Raw genomic sequence first — 23,768 nt, 5'->3', positions numbered from 1 at the left:
AACTCTAACGGCCATTTCGTTCGCTCATTTAAAGGAGCATCACAGTTAGTCTCTTTATTATGTCCTTTATACCGATCTGTGTAGCATAAATGTCCTTCGTTTTTCTTTCCCATTTAGCCCGTCCATCTTGAGGTGTGATTTGCGATTTTCATTGGCTACGCGTATAACTTCGTCCGGCTTCATTAAAAAGTTATGGCAGTATATTGCGGAGATGGACTAAGGGACGCATGACGGACTGTTATGTGTTCTTATTTTAAATAATATTTTTGTATAGTGTAAATACTGGTGTTTACTCCATGAATTGTCCTATGACCGTTGTTGTCATATACAAGAAACTTAATTATTTTGATATGCTTTGGATCGGCAAAAGTTGGGTCCACAAAAGCGCCTACACTTCTATTAATTTACGTTCTCTTCACTCTTAATTATTTTTTCTGCTTAACCTTGAAGTATTCGCTAAGCCGCTGCAAATAATACACTAAAAATATCAATTGCGGTGTAATGTGTACATTCTTTTTTTTTTTCGCCTTTACTAAAGTGACCCGCAGAGATCTCTTCTGTAGGTCCCCTCTACGCCCATCGAGAAGAAAATAGGGTCGTGAGATTACAAAATTTCGTTGGTGGTTATGGCCTGGACAGCACACCTGCATTCATCTCGCACGTCTTTCGAGTCAACGTCCTTGTTGTGGGCGCAATTGTGCCGAGAACGGCTCATCCTTTTGGCAGCCAGCTCGCGAGAGCATGCTTGTTACTAAGTTGCGAAAGTTATGCTGTACCCGACGGGCGCAACACTTTATTCAGACTCCATTACTGGTGATATGCGAACGCGCAGATTTAGCGCCCCACTTGCGCAAAGGTGCTTCTGAAGCGCGCATCTCGCCATCGTGGTTTAGTTTCTTAACATTTTCTGTATTCCCCTTACGGACTTGATCTGAGTGCGCACTTGCAAGACGGTTAAAAGCGTGGAAAGGCGAGCTATAGTTAGAGTTTGAGTTTATTCAACCGCATGACGAATACATGAAAACACACGTGATTTGGTACAAAAGAAAAAAAATACTGCATGTCGCATCTTGGCTGGCCCCCTCACCAGGAAAAAAAAATCTAAATTATAGGATTGGCCCGCCACGGTGGTCTAGTGGCTAAGGTACTCGGCTGCTGACCAGCACGTCGCGGGATCGAATCCTGGCTGTGGCGGCTGCATTTCCGATGGAGACGCAAATGTTGTAAGCCCGTGTACTCAGATTTGGGTACACGTTAAAGAACCCCCAGGTGGTCAAAATTTCCGGAGCCCTCCACTACGGCGTCCCTCATAATCGAATGGTGGTTTTGGGACGTTAAACCCCACAAATAAATCAATCATAATTAAATTATGGGATTACAAAAATACAGAAAATTGGTATCGGTTAATTGCATAATATTGGCAGCGCAATGTTGTGTCCTCTTTCTGTGTCCCTTTTGCTTGCGCTGCCAACATTTTACAATGAGTACACAGTTGATTAGTTTGGCATAAATTCAAATAAATCATGTATCTTCATGAAAAGAAAAGTTACTGTAATTGCCGTTCCTTGAAAACAGCTTAATTGTGCCACGGATGTTATGCAGATGTAGAAATTAGACTACACGGATTCCGCCACCGGCAAGGAATGAAGCTGCGCGAGCGTATGTATATCCAACGCGTTTATTTATTCGTTTCCAGGTGTTTGGGAGGGAGCCGCGCGGGCAGGGCATTTTCGCGAGCCACTTTATGGCGAAAACGCCGAAAGGTCGAGAGCGGAAGGAGTGGTTGTAAGCGGGCTTGTTTGGCACCCCTGCCCGGCTGCAGTAGAGTGCTTTAGCACTCAGGTTTGCGCTGCCACGCTCCTTATCTGGCTTTGGGAAGCGGGATAACACGGTAGGCGGGTGTTGGGGCTTCTCTTTTGGCCGCCCTTAATTCAATATCGGGCCAGGGAGCCCCCGACGCCCAATCCGTAAATTATTTATCATCCTGCCGGCCCGAGTGAGTGTTGCGATCCCGGATTGACGCCCTCGGAGCGGCTGACCCGCCGCTTTGGGACCTGCAGCCCGAGAGTGGTGTGCGTGCCTGTCTATGCTTTCTTGTGGACTCGGCTTTCTGCGCCCGTGTATACGTTGCGCAGACCTCCTGCGCGCCGCGTGCAAGAGGCGATTTGGCCTCCCGATAACTGTCTTCTTCGCGGGGCCCACGCTAAAGGCCACCACCGCACTTGGCCACGGCCGGGGAAAAGAGATCGAAGGCGCGCGCCCGTGGCCGTGCTGCTACAAGGGTAACAACAAAGGCGCAGAACAGCGGGGGCCTCTTTTCGGCGAGGCTGGCCGGCGATAACGCGACCCACTGAACAGGTTGTGTACAGCGGGACGCCACTCAGCGGCCGCTCCGGGGAAAAGGTGGCTGGGGGGGGAACCACACTCAGTGCTCGGGGAAGAAGACGTGCATATCTGGCGAGTGCCAGGTTCCATGAGGCGCCCAGCGAGGCGCGCGAATTTGGGGCGCGGGTCCTCCCCTTGCCAGCCGCGGAAGCGAGCACTCAGTGGGTTTGTGATTCCATTACGGACGAATTATGGAAGGGTTTCCTCAGGCGGGGACGCGGCTGCTGCGCGTTGGCGCGAACCTATATCCTGTTTCTCGCGAGTGCCTGAGAGCATTAGGCGCGCGTTTGTTTCGCGCGTCGTATGGCCGGCGTCAAAATCGAAGAGCACGAGGCCTACAGCTCCGCGCGGTCTTCTGAAGTTGAGTGGTCACTGCGGCGTTGTCACTTAAAGCATGAATAAAAATAAGTTGCGAGTGGGCGGCACGTATTAACAAACATGCTTTCAGCCAATGCTGCGTCAGCTGAGTATTACTCTATATATGGTTTGAAGCAAGAGGTCTGTTTTTTAAGCGAAACCATTTTATTATCTTTTTCCCATACACGCATGCATTTCATAAGGCTGAAATCGTCTTTCAGGGACCAGTAATCCACAACACAGGTCTTATAATTATCAAACATGTAACAAATATGCCAACTCCGCAAACGACTGAATTGTTTGTTGCATGAAAATTTGCCCGATTATAGGTAAGATTGATTGATATGTCGGGTTTAATGTCCCAAAAGCACCATACGATTATGAGAGACGCCGTAGGAGGGCTCCGGAAATTTTGACCACCTGGGGTTCCTTAACGTGCACCCAAATCTGAGCACATGGGCCTACAACATTTCCACCCCCATCGTAAATGCAGCCGCCGCAGCCGGGACTCAATCCCGCGACCTGCGGGTCACCAGCCCAGTACCTTAGCCACTAGACCACCGCGGCGGGGCTATCGGTAAGTACACAAAAAGAGCGTGGCACAGCCGTAAACAGTGCAACTCCGGGAACGTCATGAACAGGCTAGGGCTGGAAATCAGAGAGCTGCTCCACCAGCTCTTCGTCGAAGGACATGGCATCACGTTTCAGTTGAGTTTTTAGTCACTGCGGCATATTGGGCAACGAACGTGCCGACGCAACTGCTCGATCTGCACACGAAGACAGTGTGGAAGAATGGATCCCATTCTCAAGGAACAATGCTGCCATCAAAATACGACATATTGATAATGAAGACGTAAAATCCCTGTGGAATACAGCGAGTTACACGCGACTTCATATATAGGCTGGACCCGTCTCGTCAACTTCAGTCCCCGCGTGGACTCTTTCAACTTGAGACATCGGTGCTTTGCCGACTGTGGCTTGGTGTCACTTTCACTAGATTCCTTGCCTTCCGAATAGGCATGGGAGACAGTGCTGCTTCCGATCATTGCGTCCACGATGAAACGATAGAGCACGTTAATTCTTTGTCACTGCCATCGCTACAGCGCGCTCAGACTGCCCCTAGCTGCTGCATTAGCCCGCCTTGACGACCGACCCTTGTCAGAATTCGGTCAGTGCTCGAATGCCGACACAATCTGTCCTCGCACTTAACATCAGTCGAGGCCTTATTCAACTTTCTGCGTGGTAGCAGCCTATTGAGTAAAGCATGGCACCCCCGCTTTTGTTTTGTTTTGTTTTTTCACGTGTGTATACTTTCCCCTTAGCTTTCCTTCTCATTTTTCTTCCCAATCCCCCTCCCCCTAGTGCAGGGTAGCGAACCCATTGCTACGATTCTGGTTAACCTCCCTGCCTTTCTCTCAATTTATTCTCTCTCTCTTTCTCTTTCCTTCCCCAAAACCCAAATCAGTATACGTGGGTAATATATTACACCACAACACATAACTGGACCATTCTCGATTGAACGCGGCACACGTGACGCCAGAACTAAGCATTTCATGCGATACTCAGTAGCAATGGAAAACATTGAATGGTCACCTTATCGGCTAGTCGGCTGAACATATCGTAGGGAAAACAGCGCAAAAGACCGGGACAGACAAGGCACACATACTACGCAACATGTCGTATTTTGTCTGCCTTTTCTGTCCATGGTATTTTGCATTGTTCCCCATACGACTGTAAAACGTCTCATGCGTGCAGGCATTGATGAAAGAATATTGCGAGGAAGGTACCTAAATTGCTTTTAACATGCTCGCACTGGGTCGTTCAGCTACGGGTAACGAGCATGAAATTCGTGAAGTCCTTTCAATATTCGGAAAAGCTTAATAAAGAACTATGTGAGGTATGTTCTCTTCTTTAGTAGGTATATGTGTTGCAAGAGCATGGTTTCCACACTCTTACTTGCGGACATTGCGGACGAAAATTACGAGACTGCAAACCACACAAAGCCGTTATAATATTGTGATCTGACATTTTAGAAGAAACTGTGTATCTTTCTAAATGAATTTTAGAGAAAAGGACGTAGCGATTGAGAGAAACCATGACATTGTTCTTTATTGCACCAATTATTTTTTTTTCGTTCGCATCGAAATCGGGAACGGCGGTGGCGCCCGGTTGCGGTGCTTGGCTGCTTGCCCGAAAGACGTGGGTTCGACACGGGCCACGCAGTCGCATTTCGATAGAGATGAAATTTAGCGTGCAGCGTCAATGAACGTTAAGGAACCACAGGTGGTAGGAAATATACGGCACCCTGCAGTACGACGTGCCTTATAAATGTATCGTTATTTTGGCGCGTAAAATCCCAGCAATTAATAACTATGATATTATACAAAGTGGACCTAAACTTGGGTCAAAGGTGAAATCAGTGCTCGAGCGATGCCTTAATGACCACTTTTGCATCACTATATATATATATATATATATATATATATATATATGGCCGCTGTGGTAGCTCAGTGGTTAGAGCATTGAACGCGTTATTCGAAGGTCGTAGGTTCGATTCCTACTCACGGCTGGTTATTTTTTCATCCGCTTTTCTTTCTTCTTTCTTCTTATTTACATTCCATTGGTTCTAATAACTTCCCCTGTACATTCCTTGGTATTGCTGTCTGTTAGATCTCATTAATATTGTGTTAACACACGGAAAAACGAGCCCTTAAGTATACACTTCTTTCCCTTATATTATATATATATATATATATATATATATATATATATATATATATATATATATATATATATATATATATATATATATATATATATACAAATTCTTAAGCGAAGATGCGAACCATTGCTTTTAGCTCTTCAAATGATGCCTCTCCTCGCCACCACACGAGGCGCGGAAGTATAAGCGGGCATACGTCACCTCGTACAGCGATTACCGGAAAATACATCCGGACCGAACGACCACTTTCCGACCAGAGCTCTGCGGCGTCCATCGCCGGAGAGATCTGTCATCACAGCTCGTCGAGTCCAAACACTTGACGCTCAATACGCCTGAACCGCGGGAGCGCCCTCGACGATGACATGTTTATCGGTGGCCAATCGCTGCCCCGCGGCTAATAAATAATATGGGACCCCCCCGACCAGCGAAACATGTTCTCCCTAATGGCGGACTCGCCGCAGGAGTGCAGCGCGGCCCCAACGCACCCACCCCGGGCCTTCTCCCTCCTCTTCCGATGTGCGCGCCCTGTGTCTGCACTTCGCGGCACACCCTCTCTCTCTGCAAAGAGAAAAAGTGGCAATCCCTGTCCCCGATATTGCGATTAGCGCTGGATAAGGGGCCGCAGCATGGCGGTGAGGGAGGGCTGCTTTGCGTTGCGCGGGGCTCCTCGACACAAATGGAGGAGCGGGCCGGGATCAGCACCGAGGAGAGCCCTTGGACAGCAGAGATGCGGCTGTTCCTGCTCCTTAAAAGCGACGGCCTGTCGTAATTGGGCGTCGGTGTTACTCGGCGTGCGTGCGCTCATACAGAGACGCGTTGCGGTGCGCCCCGAACGCGCGGAGAGCCTGATTGAATGTGTGATGAACGCCCTGGTTACGCGAGCGCTCGGGTGGGTGGTGCGAGTGATGGCTATCTGTTTAATAAGCTTCCGCGTTCGCGCGAGGCCCGTCCAAGAGCGCAATAGAGACGTTCTTTTCAGGGCTGCGCAGATGGGCCGGCGATGAATTTCGACGATGAGTGGCCGATAGTATAAGCGCTGTTCCCGAAAGTTTTCAGTCAGAAAAAAAAAACAGAATATTGTTCGTTTATTTTTTTCCTTATCGTTATCCAATTTTAAGCCTGGTGAAGAGCAAGCATGACAGAATGTATCAAAACATATATGTATATTCATTTAAAAACTATAAAATAGGGCGTCATGCGTGGTCGGTTTGGTTAACCAGTTAAAGAAAGCCTGTGCTAAGACGTGGCCTTTCTTTGCGAGACTGATGGTTTCACTCCATTTTTTTAGCTGCGCGCACGCAAAACAGGAAGCTAACGCCAGTGATGAACGGCATGATTTTTTGCTCGCCTTCAAACCAGTTACGAAGCAGCCGACAGCCGTTACATTCTCGCACTTACTTTATATCGCGGCAAGTGCTTGAACGCCTTATCCGGATCAGCTCACTATACGAACGACCAAATTTTCCACCAGCGGCTGAGATCGAAGATGGCAGGTAAATGACTGGTCCGGCCGTCATCGCTTAGCCGATATTAATTACCACCTTGTTGCGTCAAGGTGTTTCTCGTATATGCGATCTCGCTCAGAGTGTACGGCGATTTATGTGCGCACGATTAAAAGGACGAAGTGCCTTGCCGGAACTCGCGTCTTCGGGCTTTCCGTGTCCCAGAAAGGACTCCAGAAAGCACGAGTTTGTTCAGAGGAGCACGCTTCCTGTTTCTCGGTGGGAGAGAAAACACAACGCGAGTGCCTTGGAGAGCGCTACACATCGCGTCGGCCGCCTTGCCGATCGATGGCGGCGCTAGCCTGGGTCCTCGCCAGTCGTTGGGTCGCCCCGTGACCCTCCAGCAGGCCTGTTCTCTTGCGAGACATAAAGAGGTGCCCGCCAAGGCGTGAAGAGGGCGCTGCGAAAGTGGCGGAACGGCGCACGCGCCGGGAAATGCGTTTTATATGTCGTCTGAGCGGGAAGACTCCTCCGGGAAGTCCCCTTCAGCGTACGAAACCCATTTGATGCCCTCGCTCTCTCTCTCTTGCGAGAGCCTCCGTTTGCGCCTGCCGCTGTGTACTTGTTTTGTTGTTTTATACTGTAACCTCTTGTTCCCTCGATGTGTACGTCTCCCCCCCGCTGCCCTCATAGGTATACCTTCCTACGAAAGCGCTTTTCCTCTGCTCCATTGTTTTCCCGTGTCGGCATCGTCCCTCGCACACCGTTAGAGAGCATGTTTTATAAAAGCCGCTGCGGTGTGCTTTCGACGTCGGGTCGATTCGAGCAGCGGGGCACCGAGAGAGCTGCCCGAAAAGCCAGCGGGATCAACAGGAGTGCCGATAGCCGCGCACCGTCGCTGGATGTATATGGCGCGCGTGCCCCGCGTTCGCGATAGAGGCGCGGCCGATTTTCGCCACCACGAATGGCCTCTGGCGGCGGGGCTCTATCTTTTCTGTCGTTCTGTATACCTCGCCCGCTCGTAGGGATTTACGGTGGCCATTCAGCGGCCCGTCTCGGAAAGCATTGTTTTTACGAGCTTCTAAAAGCCGCGGTCGGCTCTCTCCCATCGCGTTTTAGACGTGTTTCCTTCCCCACTGCACTTTTTTTTCCCGCGGAAAACCGAGTTTCCCCGTTGTGCGTGAAATTGAAAGAGCGCCCAATAAACGGCGTACCACTCCCAATACCAGGGACTTCCGTCCATAGGCTGTATTAAATACCCCCCCCCCCCCTAACACACACACCTTCACTTCTGGGTGGCAAACTTCGCGGGCAAGAAAAAAAGCAAACAGGAAGGTTAGTAGCGAAAGTGGTAACTGTGGCACGCTGAACCCTCATGTATTTTTTGTTTGTTTATAGAGACAGAGATGTTGGACAAGGGCAATGCGGATCGACGGCGTACACTACCACGTACATGCTACACAGATAAGTTCGTGCAGGCAAAGCAATACGGCACTTGCCTGTTGATGGAGCTAACGCTGGGTATGTTGTCTTGGTCGCAGACGCCGTCGGCCAGCAGCCGGTCGCGGATCTCCCAGGCGAACATGGTGGGGTTCTGCTTCTTGTAGTTCGCGATGGCGTCCACCACCTTGGGCGTGGCCACCTTCGGCTTGCTGCCGCCGATCACGCCCGGCCGGATCGAGCCTGTCTCGTAGTACCTGCAGGGAGCGACACAGTACTTTGCGATCACGAACATTCGCTATCGATCTCCATAGCATACGGGTAGCTCGAGGCTGTGTGCCACTGTGAAATTGACGATGTGCAAGCATGTGCATTGGCTTCGATGGCTTCCATGACGCAGTGCGGAACGCCATCTCTAAGCTACCTGCAATCGAGCAGCGTGGCATATTCATTGGTTCTTTAACAGCTATCTAGGAACTCGAGAGGCTTCTCAGGGTGATGAAAATCTGCGAGGCGATGCACACCATGAATCGTGATACAGCCTTTGCGTCATGGTACACTGAATTCCAAGGTCATACTGCAAACCCTCACAATATTGCTGCTGACCAGCAGAAACACTACCACAATAATGCAGACCTTCCATCTATTCCCCTCACACCTGAGCTCCTATAACTCACTCCGTACCCGTAAAAATGTTCTCCGACAGGACACACACGCTCTTATCCCACCTTGTGCCTGCTCACTCCCGCTTTCACCTTACTAAGGCGTAGGAAGTCGTGCTTAGGAGCCTTCGGGAAGAGGTGGCCCTTACACCGGCTGTTACATCAACGTGGGACTGGTCGCATTAGGCAGTGTGCGCTATGTGTCTCTTCTGCTCTATTCCAACGAAGCAAACAGACACATATACCATCTTATACAGGGACATGCCAGGGGTTACAGTTGGAACACTCCCGATCACCTCCTGCAAGACTGCCTTCGCTATATACTGTGACACAACCTGTTGTGACCACATGACAACCGATTCCGCAAGGCACTGCTTCACTTCATACAGAACACCAACCTACATTTAATACGCGTATGCATGCAACATATTATGCCTTAAGGGCAAGTCTATATCGCAATAAAAACAAACAAACAATCATGTGCATTAGTTAGTACGAGGCAACCATTAGTGGCGTGTTGTGTGGAGTTCAATTAATGTAACTGATGCAGAGTGCGGAGCCAGTTCCCGACCCGTCAACTCACGGCGCCGATAGGTTCCGCGAAGGCGAACGTGGAAGACCACGCGGGGAAAGAAAGGAGACTCCTTCGTTCACACGGTTCACGAACGGAGCCGGCATGGTCGCCTCCGTCTGGGACGACAAGGGAAGTGTGTCTGGCATGAATCACGTCAAGGTCAGTCATCTGAGTACGTGTGCCATTGAGAATGCCGCAGGAACGCGACCACTGGGCTGACCATGGTTGCGGTACGGAGACGAACTTGTCCTCCCCCGCTATACGTCATTACCGAGTGTTGTTAGGATGGCGGGGCGCCTTGCTGTCGCATGCACACCTGGTAAGCGCGCAGAGCCCAACGGTCTATTCACCGCCCTTAAGGAGGCTTCTACGAAGCAACATTTAATGAGAGAGTTGACGGAGTTCGAGCGTGAGAACGGCTACCGACGGAGGTCAGCCGGCGGAGGCCAGCACGGCCTGACATGGGAGAGAGTTCGACACGCTGAGAACCTATCCCCTCTCGTGTTATATTTCATAACATCGTTTTTACCAATGCAGTGCCTCTTATAAAAGTGTTTTTGCTGTTGGTTTGTTGGTTGTGGTGACGACAGCCCACACGTGTAACTGACTTGTGTGCAGACCCTTTGTTCAACCGAGGGTTGAAAAGAGGGTGTTGGAATGGGCTTGGACCCGAGCAGACGTCTGAGGCTGCAATAAAGCGCCTCTTCACCGGACTACGGCTCTTCCTTCGCGCTGCCACCGAGCACTCGAGTCATCGAGGGGCACCCATTCCGAACCTCAAACACCTTAGCTCCTTAGTGTAGAAGCTAGTCGAGGAGTGAGGAAATTAACTGCTTTAAAGAAAGAAAGAAAGGAAGTAAGGAAGAAAGAGAGAAAGAAAGAAAAGAAAGAAAGATGTGCCGCTGTTTAATAATTTAGGTAGTTGTTTTACATCATATCTATGCATTGCTGGTTCTTTCCAAATACAGAAGATTGGTAGAGACGAGTATTATTAACGAAAAAAAAAAATATGAGATGGTTCTATAAGTATGGAATATATTTAGTGGAGCTTTCATACAATGGTATTGTATTCACGAGCGCACAGCTAGTCTGCCAAATACAAATACCACCAGCATTCATCTCTGGAGCTGTACAAACGAATATGGTATATACAGCTTGTGAAAGTGCCTCCACTTAGTGCAATTTTCACTTAAATCGAGCCAGCGGACGTATACTTGTTGTGAGGGCGAGTTGCATCGACCGTTTGCGCAGCAAGTGCGCACGCGCGGGCTCTCATACGTGTGCCACAGTTCATTGCAAGACATTGCGGACCCCGAGCTGGCACCCGACTGCTATCCTGCACGCTTCCACCCTCGGCCACACAGCGTCAAATGGGCGCAGTCCGGCGACTCCAAATTAGCTATCGATCCGTGATTGCCACACTGTCCTCTCGACCTCTGCAATTACGCGCCGGGCTTTTCCTTCCGCGTCTCGCGTAATTAATACGGGACTCCCCCGCATATATTGCTAACGCGAACCACAGGTCGCTCTTACCGAGCAGTGAGCGTCCAGTTTCGCGTGGCCAGCGGTCGACCGCCTGTATAAGCCAGTCGGCCCACCGAGCCATCTTTCACGCGCCACTCCCTGGCGCGGGGTTGAAGACACACGTGCGCACACGGATCTCACTGCAATTATAACCGAGGGAAGACTGCGGCTCTCTTGCACTCCCATGCATGGGAAGTTTGTTTGAATGAGCCTTTCGCTTTGGGCCCACTGCTTCGCGTTCAGCTGCTTTGGTTACCTACCATGGCTTCACGCATGAGCGACTGTAACCTCACGCACGTAAAGATATCGAGCGCTTACTATGAGAGTTTGCTAAAGAAAGGGAGAGAATGAGAAAAAGTGCACTGCAGAAAACAATGGTGCAAACGACGCACCCCCGCAATCAAATAACTCACGCCTAAAGAAGCTAACCTCGACATCTTTCAGGGACCGGGAATAGGAGACCAAGTGTCGCGGATCGCTGAAATCAGTATATAAAAATACGATTTTCAATGCAAAGGAAACTAAGAGCGAAATCTGTTGCCTTCACCATATAAAATAAAGCAACCACTGTTTCCTAATTTCGTTCTAAACGTGCAGTAATTATGTGACTGCTCTCTGCTTAACTCGTGCCATTTTCTACGACCAACGATTAATCACCTCCCGGCCACCAGCCAAACGAGTGTCGGTGGTGCCCAACATGCTTCGCGTATAGTTCACTCGCACAAAGCAACGCCACGGCGTATAGTTTGTATGTGCGCGCAGTCTTAACCGGCGCTCATATAGGCGCGAAGCGCTGGCTCATTCGCGTTTTGCAGCGAGCCTTCCTTCCCGCACGTATATATGCCACGCTGCCATCTGGTGGCCGCACACAAAGGAGGGCGACCGAGCACAATTAAGTCGGCCCCAGTCTTTCAGGAGATCATTACGCTACAACGGGACCTTTTGTTGTCCCCGGAAAAGCGGTATCCATCAGGCTGCACTGCTCGGGCGAGGTCCATTTTAAAGTCAGATTAAGACAGACGGTTGTCGGGTGGCGCTGTTGATGTCATTATTACGCACGCCAGTGAACCGCGCTGATGTCATCTCGCGAGTCGATCAGTGTCCCGCCGCCGGAACACGGCTGCAGAGGAGCGCACTGACTTTTTGTTGGGCGCCGCTCCTGCGAAGGGCACGGAGAGCGCGTGCGTAGGGAAGAAGGGGAGCACCGCGTAGCAAACGCCGATCTTTATGTGCGCCAAAACAGGGGCGGCACTGGGGATGCATTCGAGCGTCTATATAAGCGCGCTGAAGGGAGGGAACGAGAGGGAGACAGGTCCCGTTTGGCGAGCGAGCGAGTGCACGTTTTTATTCGGGCCCGGCGAAAGGAGGAAATGACCCAAAAGTTATGGAATTTGCCGAGCGCGTTGGAGGGGACGCAGTAAATTTTCTCGGACGGAGTCTGTCAGATAGGGCGGGCCGGGAGCGGCTCCCTTCTGGTCAGCTTGTTCGCGCGCGCCGGCGCGGAAGAAATGCGCTACCAGTTGTTGCGCGAAGTCGACGCTGGGGTGCATATGCGAGGCGCATTTTGACTTTCACCCCGCGGGTTTAACGGGGCACAGTCGACCCGACAGCCTTGACAGCCGCGCTGGAGAGGGTCACAGTTAACGAGCACATCTGTTGGGCGCAGTGAGACGTGCGCGCCGACTGTCAGGGCACCTGTCGAGTCTGGCTGGTATTTAAATAGAAATTAAGAGGCCGACCCAACGGCGAGCCGGCTGGACTAGCGGAGGGAGGAAAACAGGGGATGAATTGCGTTTTCGTTGTTTTTTTTTCTTTCCTTATTTTTGAAGATGTTTGTTTCAAAAGAAGGGGGAGGATTTTACTGAAGCTGATTCATTTGGTGAAGGCAATGAGTTGCTCCCACAGTACAAATGTTCTACTGTAAATGACGTGTCCCGTTATTCATTCTCCCTCGCGTACATTCTCCACATTCTCATGGTAAGTTCGCACGTATATCAAAACTATGTCCTGTTTTATTTCTTTTTATTTTTCAATTTTAAGCTCAAAGACATGGTATATTAGGTTTTTCTGCTCGTTTTAGTTGCTAGGTTTTCTTAAAGTTAGTAAACAACAGACTATCCATATATATTAGGCTGGTTGGTCAAAACACGCGCTTTAGAATACACTTATTAATGATCCCGGTAAGACTTCGCATGCGATCGGCGTCCCGTATGATTATCAGAATATGCAGAGTTCGAAGCCCATATTCCACTTGACTATGATTAAGCAAAAGGCGAGGGCAGGCGACGTGGCACACTGTGTGTGGGCCACATTGCGCTTCCCGCCAATATAGCTTGTCCCGCCGAGCCTTCTCACCTTCCGAGTATCTTGGAGACGCATCCGTGGGAGACCCTCAGCTGGCGGCTGATGTCGCAGGGCCGGACACCCTGGTGCGCCAGCTCCACAATGCGCTGCCGCACCACATCCGGTAATGGACGGCCGTTCACGAATACGCCGCCCAGCTGATTCACGCCACCATGACCTGCGCCGAATGGAGATAAAGCACGCGCGTTATGTACGCCATCCCTTCATCAATTAGGACTAATCGCGCGCAATCAGTTGATTGATTGATATGTGGGGTTTAACGTCAACGATCATGAGAGACGCCGTAGTGGAGGGCTCCGGTAATTTCGATCGCCTGGGGTTCTTTATTGTGCACCCGAATCTGAGCACACTGGGCCTACAGCATTTCCACCTCCATCGGAAATGCAGCCGCCGCAGCCGGGAATTGATCCCGCGACCTGCAGGTCAGCAGCCGAGTACCTTAGCCACTAGACCACCGCGGCGGGGAACGCCCACAATCAGTCGTTGAACATGAGTAGAGATGCATACTGTTGGGCACAGAACTACGTTACCGTGATGATTTCCCATCCATCATTGCTCTATATATGTGATAAGGATTACGCATTTTAGAGCAAAAACGCCAAGACACCAGAATAGTTGAATTCTTCTAAAAATTCAATATAAGATTTATATGGTCATTTTTTGTCGGCATTGGATATATATATATATATATATATATATATATATATATATATATATATATATATATATATATATATATATATATATATATATATATATATATATATATATATATATGTGTGTGTGTGTGTGTGTGTGTGTGTGTGTGTGTGTGTAGTAGTGATTTTCATTGTCAGGCTATCGCCAAGCGGTCACCAACGCCAGAAATCAAACGAGTAGTTTAACGATGCCGCACAGCACACTCTGCAGCACCCGTTTTGTCATTGGCTGTCAACATGGTATCGCAATATGAGGCAGCCTCAACTCCCGCTCGAGTCCCTGCTAACCAAAAAACGTCTAGTTAGCGTGCGTGCCAGGCGGCCCGTGGTTCTTCCAGCATCGTGTTGGCTTCTCGAAGACCGCTCGTACAGCCATGCTAAAATAAAGAGAGCACCGAAGCAAGGGGAACAAAGCGAACACGCGCTAGAGCACGCATCGCCGCCTTGAAGCGCGCCTAGAAGACACGTTGCTGACAGTGAGACAAGGTGCTCACCCAGGGCGGGCACGCACCACAGCTAACAAAGAGCGAGAGCAGATGATGAACGAGCTGCAAAAGGGCGGGCAAAGCGTCAAGAATAAAGCGCACGAGCGCGGCGGATGCAACCTGGTGGTGGCACGAGCGCTCTTTTCACGCACCGGGCTCGGCTCACTCGGCTAGGTGAGCTCGCTGTGTTTTCCGCGGCTGAACGTTGTGCGTCATATAGTCACTCACCAAAGGGCAGGCTGCCCTCGTGGAGGTGTTTTAAAAAGTCCCTGTCATCGCGTGCGCCGTGGCAGCAGCGCTCGAGTGACATGCTCAGAGAAACGACTTGCCAAGGGCAACCTTGATTTACGACGCCCACAAGAGGGGGAACCCTTTGATTCGCGCTGCTTCGTCGACATTTTGGCTTCCCAATGGCGCGCGGTGTTCTGGTTCGACTTTTTATTTTGTTGTGCACTTTCTCGAGATGACCCACAGCGTCGAATAGAGATTGCATCACCGGGAGATACGCCGTTTGTGCTGCTGTTAGGGAGATAATGACATCCGTCGCCGAGACCGCCCACATCTGGATGTTATTCTGTCACCGCACGAAGACGAGGTCGCTTGTGCACCCGACGACGTGAAACGGGCGCTCTGTGTTTCATTTGAACTGCGTAGACGTGCGCCGCTGACTCGCGCACTGATTTTATCCCCTTTAAGCTTTATATGCATTTCACCGCGGTCTTGCCCGGCGTATCAACGACCACCGAACCGGAAGCACCCCCTTCTCCCTTAACGTTCACCCGACGAGGACCTCCCCTGTCCTCGACGCGATATTGCCGAGGGCCGAAAGGCCGTGTAGCACCCTGTGCTTACGCGAAGCCGACAGCCCCGATCAAGCACCGAGGGTCAGTGTCCCGCCGACACGTTGCGGTTTTCTGGTCGGCCTCGAATAGAGCGGGCGGGCGTTTATATTTACCGGCGGCTGCTCCCCTCCCTCCGCACGAAGGCGTCGGCGGCGGCGCGCTTGTTCAACTAATGAGGCTATTCTCAGCGGCGGCGGTCGCTTGTTAATAAGCGGCCTTGCCGGCGCCGCTGGCAGCTGTTCAGGTGGAACGAACCGCTCAGAGACGGAGCGCCGCGGCGCTGACAGGATTCCTCCGCAGGCGCGCACCAGCGGGGGCGAGAAGGCGGGGGAGCGTGCTCTTGGGGTGGGCTCTCTTTTCTCGTGCCGCCGCGGAGAAGATGCTCGCCCCGGGGGCTCGGGACTCGTGTCTGCGGTGAAGTAATAGCACGTGACGTTCCGCGTTCCACGGCAGCGTCGAGCGAGCTTTGAAGGAAGCCGAAACGAAGCACACGGCGCTACTGCATCGCTCTCGATGGCACGTCGTCGCTGAGAATGGAACGCGCTGTTTGTGGACGTCTGACCGATACATGTATCAGACAATAGAATGTGTTAAATGTATCTGAAGGCTAGGAAATGGCGTCCATTTGACCATACAGTGCCAGCTTATGTTGTTTCTACTCTGTTCAAGAGTATAGCTGTATTTGCATTTCACCCGCCTCCGTGGACTCTCATATCGATACAAAGATCGCGTGCTGGATTCAAACGCAGTTTTCACGATATGATCTTTTTTTTTTTCGTATGACATTAGAAACACAAATGCAAACTTTTCGTCTAATTTTGTGAAGCATGCAGAGCTATTGCGTACATTAAGAAGACAATATAAAACTAGGCATGACATTGCAGATATTTAATGTGTGAGAACCAATAACCTGGCTGCTAAGGACTTGCTGGATGGCGTGAAACTTTCCAGACTCGCGAAATCTTCCCGTCACACCGTTGGGGAGCTCAGAAAGGGTTACCCTGTCCTTCTCTATCCACCCTCTCTCCTTGTGACTGCTGCAGGCGAGGGTGTTGGCGCTGCTACAGAAATACTGGTCAATACTTGTGGTATATATGGGCTTGCGCAATGCAACGAGCAGTTACATCTTTGTAGACATCGTGCATGAACGAACACTGGATGCGCAAGCGGTTTTGAGAAAACACATGGTCAAGCTCCCATTTCCGCAGGGCAAGTAGCAACGTATAGCGGCACGATGTATCCTAGGGAAGCTGTGGACAGATGCTTGCAATTTTGTTTCTGCGTGCGATAGAATGGAGCGACTCATTTAGTCTGTTCGTTTTTTTTTTTTTTCGGGCTATTTGAACATGTTTTTTTTAAGGAGACACCATAAAAAAGGTCTAATTTGTATCTTAGCGGCCACAGTTCAATATCACACCTATGGTCGCTAACAGTCTGAAATTTTGACACAGCTGCAGAAGTTAGAACGGCAGGGAAATGCTAGAAATTATTTTTTTTTCGTAATTACTGTTATTACTACAACGAAAATGCATTTATTACTCCGTATAATATGTGGCCGCAGGATTTTCGTATCATCCGATAGTCAAACAGCTAATTCACTATCGACTGCTTTGATATGTTAATATCCCGCTGCGGTACAGGCTTCTCAGTGATACTCTCACCAAATGCACACACCACATAGAAATACCGTATTTACTCGCTTAATTTGCGCCTACACATAATTTGTGAACCCCTAATATTTTGTCAGCTTTATGAAAAAGAAAGTATTTACTCGCAAATTTTGCCCTCCTAGACCCGGCTGAGCTAGCTCGCCAGTGCGCGCACGGAGAGACTGTGGACCTTCGGATTCTTTGAACGGGCCCGCCAATCAGGCGAGCGCAGTCACACGGGCTGCGAGTGCGAAGTCACTTCTTCGGAAACTTTCTTTAACACCATATTTTGCTCGTACAAACTTGTTCAAATTTTCCTTCTTTCCTCGTACCATTGAAGAGTGGAACGGTTTGCCTGCAAGCAGTTTACACTCTCCCGATCTTATTTACGCTGAAATTTGAAGTTGTTTTTCTAACTATTCCAACTATTTCCTCTTTTCCCTCCCCACTCTTTCCTTTTGTTGCTTTTGTATAAATATGTCACGCTTTCCACTTTATTTGTTGATGTTGTTTTGAAATGTGTATGACAACTGTATTATCTTGCCCCTCCTGCTTTCGCCTCTGCCAGCAGTATTTGTAAATAAATAAAATAAAACTTCCCCTGGACTAAGGTCCCTAGAAGGCCGTGCACGAACACTCAAACCTGTTGACGAGCCGCCAGAACTGCTCTAGCATTTGTTTACCTCTATCTCTCCATCATTAACACCGTGTGAATACACGTTCGCGTCACGGCACGGACAACTTTCGGCACGGGAAGCATGTGAGGGCTTCTCTGGCCTGTCGTGCCAACTGTCCCCCTCGTTTTCTGCGTCCGCGCTGCAACGCTTGTTTGCTCGATTTCGGAAGTTCAGGTTTGGCCATCTGTCCTTCGCGTCTGCTCTCTTGCGATGGGCTACAGTAATTATATGTAAGTCAAAATTCAAGCTCGCTGTTGTGAAGTTTCCCGAAGAAAACGGAAATCGTGCCACCGCAAGCACTTCAGAGTGAAGTTTTCCAACGTGTGAGAGATCGTTGCGATCGGTCTGAAAGAGAGTGCACGCTTGCTAAAACAAGTTTGCTGCTGTTGAAGAAGGACTTTTCAATTATGTGCGAATGCTTAGGTCCTCCAGTAACGCCGTCTTGGGGGGACCTAGTTTCTCCCACAGCATTGTCGAGAAGAGCTTCAAGAAAATGGGCATACGAATGCGCTGAACAGAACCGAGGGCGATACCCTTTGGTAGGGCGGTGGCAGCGGTCGCGACGATGATTCTCGATCAATCGGACCTCTGGATCAGCAATTCCGACTGGACGTACCACGCGTGACCAGGTCTGACTGGTTAAAGTACGTGCTGATGCTGTTAAATAAACAAGTACACTTTGTTGGTGCTCCAATTCATTTTATATTCTTTAATGTATATTCTTCGTGCGTTAGGATTAATGCACGTCATTTCGTATGCGTTCGCGAAATCCCCGCTTAATCTGCGCACCCCCTTCTCGCAGCCCCAGAAACGCCAAAAAAAAAAAAAAGTTCGCAAATCATGCGAGTAAATACGGCATTGGCCCTCCTTATATGTATATGCTATGCCCATGCCCGACCTCGACATTGCCAGCAGCCGCCTCAGTACATTCCACTTCCTAAGCGTCCTACGCGACGCGCGCATTTTCTCGCGTCATCGGCGTCTCCAAAGGTGGCCGCGCTCCCCCTTCTCCCAAGGCGGCGCACAGGAAGCCGGACCACCCGGTGGTATTGCGTCGACGCGCTGCCATTTTCATGAGCGCCAACGGGCTCGATTTGCAGCGGTGATAAGGGCCCACCCAAGAATTCCTGCCGACTGTGCCGTAAGCTAACCGCCGCAAAGGAGGAAGTAAAAAAAAAAAAAAAGAAATGAGCACCGAATGTGCGCACGCGAGCCTTCTTCATCCGCGGCCAAGGGTCCTTTTTTCGAGTCCGCCGCCGCGGCGGTCGGGTTTAAATTTGTAAAAAGAAGGGATGCATGCAAGCTGGCGAACAGGGTGGCTGCGGGAAAATAAATTGGGATTCTCAGTCGGGAATGAAAAAGCGCAGGGGGGAGGGGAGCGCAGTTCGCGGCTTGATAGTGGCGCGCGATTGCGGACCTCTCCCTCCTCACTTAACGTGCGCGGCTCTATTTACGTGTTTCTGCTCTCCGCGAAGCCGACGGTCGCGTAGGGCCGCTGTCTCTAAGCGATGTCGCGGCCGGTTTATGCGAGGCCTGCGTGACGACTATATTGAGAGCGGCAATTAGGAGGCACTCGAAATAGCGCCCCCCACCCCCCCTTCTTTTCAACTCAGCCGGTGACGCGATCACTGCGAGAGAAACACGCTTCAATGACGGTGGCTCGAACGGCTCAAGTTCGCGATCACGTGCGCTTGTGCCGGAGATTTAAGAGCGGCCCGCTTCGCTTGTCCTGAATGAGGGCTTTTTTTTTAATTCTTGTTTCTTTGAATACCCGCTGACACCGTCGACGGCACGTGTCGTATCAATAAATCAATGATCTAATGGGTGATGTTGCCCCGTTGACCTTCGCGAACAATCGAAGGAAGTGACGTAAAAATGTTCTGGTTTTTTTGAAAATTTCCCGTTGACGCCGGGAGAAAAAAAACGTTCGAGGTATTGATGGACTCTTAGACAGGGAACTCTTTAGTGAATTGCATTCTTTTTCTCTACATGTGGCTCCAAAGTACCGTTAGCCTATATTATCCATTCACTGGCTGTTACTGAACTAGTCATTAGAACTCAACCTTCAGTAAATTAAACAGCAACAACTCATTCTTGTCAGAGGTCTATTTGAGAGCTTTTCATGGAAACTGTTTTGGAACGTAAAACCCCGGATATTAATTATAGATATTTGTACCGTTTTCCACCGAAAAGTAGGGAAGACACGGCGAGCCAATAAGCAAGCTACGTAGTGTGTTCGATAATCTGTTACGTGGACGACACTGTACATTTTTAGTCGGTAAACCTGGTGAAGTAAAAGCGTCCCAGGGTATACGGTGACGTGCGTTCTTATTTTCATCCACGGTAAGCACATCGAAACAAGGTAAGCAATACCCGGATTAAAAACTCCCGTTAAAATGTTTATCCGAAGGCAGCGACGCGCACCGTTAGATTCTCCATCTGCCACGAAACGGAAAACCGGGAGCACCCTCGTCTTTCTTTGTGTGCTCGTACGTGTTATTCCTACATGTATGTTTTTCTGCACCAGGAAACTGTACTCCCCGCTAATGAACAGTCGCGTCGTGTATACGAGAATCCAAAAGTGTGACTCCGCCGCAACGCGGGGAAGCGTATTCCCTCTCTCTACGCGGACCCATGGACGCTGCCTCGCGCGAACAGTCTCGAGTGCGCGCTCGGATTTACCTCAGCCAGCCTTTCTGCGGCGCGCTCAGAAATAAGCACCGTTCTCCCGCGCGCGCATTTCGGCGCCGCCTAATCCAGCGCGTGGGGGAGCGGCCGCGAAACGTGGGCTCGTATACACGTGCTCGAACGATATTTCAGGAGCTGTACGCGCCACCGTTGTTATTAATTTACGGGCCGTAATAACCGCGCCCGCACAAGTTTTCCTCCCCTTGGCGCGGACGTCGCTGCGGACGCCATGATAGCGGCCCACACGCGAAGGGAATTGCCGCAAACAAGGAGCTCGAGCCGATGGCGCCCCTGCTATCCCCGCGTAAATGCACGGCCGGAGTCAAAGGAGAGGATGCGGAGCTCTCTCTCTCTCTTTTGTTTTTCAGGGGTGGGGAGAGAGATGCCGGGCTCTCCGTGCAGCACACTCGCAAATCTTCGGCAGTGGGTAAATGCACCGGCCAATGTTTGCGCAGTGTGTCGCAGCAAAGGGAAGGCTGCACCTCGCACTTCGTAAAATGGTTCGTGCCGCTGCTGTTGCTATCACGCACCTATAGGTACTGCGTAAAGGGGTTTTCCGTGGTTTGCTCAACAGGCACGCGCTCTTGCTGTTCGCGTGGGATCGGCTGCGCCAAAGGAGCAGGCTTTGGAAGTATGTGTTAGGCCCTTGGGACACCCATTTTGCTGCCGGAAGTTCGTTCGTACATACATACATACATACATACATACATACATACATACATACATACATACATACATACATACATACATACATACATACATACATACATACATACATACATACATACATACATACATACATACATACATACATACATACATACATACATACATACATACATACATACATACATACATAGTTTACAGCCGTTGCACGGCTTCTCCGATCACACGTAGGTTCGTGCGATGGAATTGAAAACAGTCGACAGTCGTAAACGCGCACATCTGCTGCCTATAATATTCACGAATGTATCGATTTCCAGGGCTTTCAATTTCGGGCCGCATGCTATTCGGTTTTCACATTTTACGCCATCATACGACGACAGATGTCATCAGTTAATAACCGAGCTTGAAACGCTTGGTTCTTGGTTCAGTGCTACATACGCTGTAGTGATTGTGGGGCCTGCTATATCAAGCCGAGATCCGTATCTGTGTATAGGAACGTTCCGCCGCCAGGTCGGCGAGTATACCTCATCCTGAGCAAAGAAGGTCTCTTGCAAGTGAATGCATGATCCATGCGAAAAAAAAAAACAAAAGAAGAAAGAAAGACGCTTCCTTTTGTCAGGTGTCAAATCAATTAGCCCAACTATTCCCTACTCCAAAGAAATGAGCCTGCGTTCGGCAGTAGCTATTACAGGAGTCACTCAGGACCGTCGGTGACATCACGTCGATATCACAATATTGTAATGCGCAAGTACACGCACATTCAACTAATCTTCAGCTTCGGTGTGCCACTCGTGTTTGTTGTCTACTACATCATATTTGCAGATGACATTGCCCTGTCAAGCAATAATGGAGACAGATTGTGATTGGATACCTTCACCAGCTATATATGCTTAAGAGTACGTTTGGGGATTATAATGCAAGACTAAGAGAAGGTGGATTTGTTTACGGCCGGCTTCTATAAGAGAAGCTATAATAAAGCATTTTCACCTAAGTTAATCTGTCACGGCGGACCAAGTCTATAGGAAGGAAACTTTATTATAAATGGAAGTGGTTTAGCATTCATATTTCATACGTGGCCGACGTCCCCCACTTATGATGATTAGTAAATTTTAGGAGTGCAAGGTGCAGTTGTGAACAAAGAGTGCCATGTATTTTGATGCAGTGTTAACGGTGACCAGTTATCACGGTGATAAGATGTCACGGTTTTAGACGTCCCCTAAGAAATGGTTGGCCGCTTTCCGGAGACGTTGAAGAGAGATATGCACAATGAGTGTGCTGTCCGGAAGCAGCCTATGACGCCGAAATTGTGGAAGGTATATGTAAATGAGCTTGATAAGGAGCTAAGAAACCATAGCGAGTGGCAGAACAAGAAATGATGTCCGTAACGTTAAGATGTATAGAAAGAACGACCCCCGGTGTGGATTGGAGGACGAGTTGAATGTAGCCGATGCCCTGGTAACATTAAGAGTAGGAAATGCAGGTGGACAAGGGGTGGTAAGGCACCAGACCAGGATGGCTACAGATGAAAGTAAAATGTAACTTGGCAAGGTGATATGATAATTAGCACGTTTGTATAGAAAATTAGTATGGAGCGAGGGCATTGGAAGAAATGGGTAATAGTTATCGCTACGAGAGGTCTGCAGGACTTTGTCGTATACATTGGACACGCATCACAAGAGCGGTTACAATGACAGTGAGGATAATATAGCGCCCCCGTCTCATTTTCTGCACAACAGTCATGCTTTACAAGCTACAGAGAGGGAGAGAAAACATAAAAAGGCGATAAGTTAAACGGCTTAATAGCTCGGTCTGCTACATCTGTAAATGTGGGGAGGGAAGAAGGAAACCGAAGAGGAAGGCGCAGACAGAATATCACACATCAGGATAATTCGTATGCTTGTGGGGGGACGCAAAAGTATAGTGACGGCGCAAATATTTGGAGGAAAACGAAATAATTCCAAAATTTAGTTGCTGTGCGCACACTAACGATGAGGCGAGCCACTGAAAAAGCCGCACTATAGGAAGGCTTCGTGAGTATCCTCTACGTATGACATGTGTGCATGTTCAAAGTGAGCATGCAGCGTCCTTTCTCAGTGGCGTGGAAGAACCATCGTAAAACCATTTGCGCAGACATACGCGAAACAAGTGTCCTTCCTCATAGTCGATCATCTTTATACCTCCTTAGAAATCGTCAGATTTCGAGTAGCATTCAAATGGAATAGCAGTAATGACCACTAAGCAACGTTTATGATCAATTAAGACGTAAATAGCGAGCATACACTTCAAGGAACGATAAAAGAAGTTGCTACCATGTTTCGTTTTATTGACTTTACTGAAGGCAGTGGGTATATAAATATGTGGATATTCACCTCTGAGGACCGTGCTTCTTCTCTTGCCATTTGGGCGTATTTACACTCGGAATATATTCAAAGCATTCTGACGTCTTGTGCAGTGACTCATTTTGTAATATTTACAGTATGGGGAAAGTAGACGATCGGATTGTGTTGATAAACATGGGCCTAATGTTGGTTGCTTATCGATGCATTAGCGTACCTCGGCGATCCAAGTGCAAACTGAATATGAAATATACCAC

At 49.5% G+C, this 23,768-nt stretch overlaps 1 protein-coding gene across 5 annotated transcripts in view; it reads right to left on the bottom strand.

Annotated features, from left to right (window-relative positions):
- Positions 1-23,768, bottom strand: part of sv (paired box protein shaven) — a 223,364-nt gene that overhangs the window by 49,860 nt on the left and 149,736 nt on the right. For all 5 annotated transcript variants that reach the window (XM_075879448.1, XM_075879452.1, XM_075879450.1 and 2 more), the window contains 2 exons: positions 13,462-13,627; positions 8,406-8,603 (listed from right to left, as the gene is read on the bottom strand). In XM_075879448.1, the coding sequence (XP_075735563.1) occupies positions 8,406-8,603; positions 13,462-13,627 (364 nt within the window). The remainder of the gene's footprint in view (positions 1-8,405; positions 8,604-13,461; positions 13,628-23,768) is intronic.

The sequence above is a fragment of the Rhipicephalus microplus genome, chromosome X (assembly GCF_043290135.1).
Source record: "Rhipicephalus microplus isolate Deutch F79 chromosome X, USDA_Rmic, whole genome shotgun sequence".
Taxonomy (NCBI): domain Eukaryota; kingdom Metazoa; phylum Arthropoda; class Arachnida; order Ixodida; family Ixodidae; genus Rhipicephalus; species Rhipicephalus microplus.
This window is presented reverse-complemented; position numbering and strand designations above follow the sequence as displayed.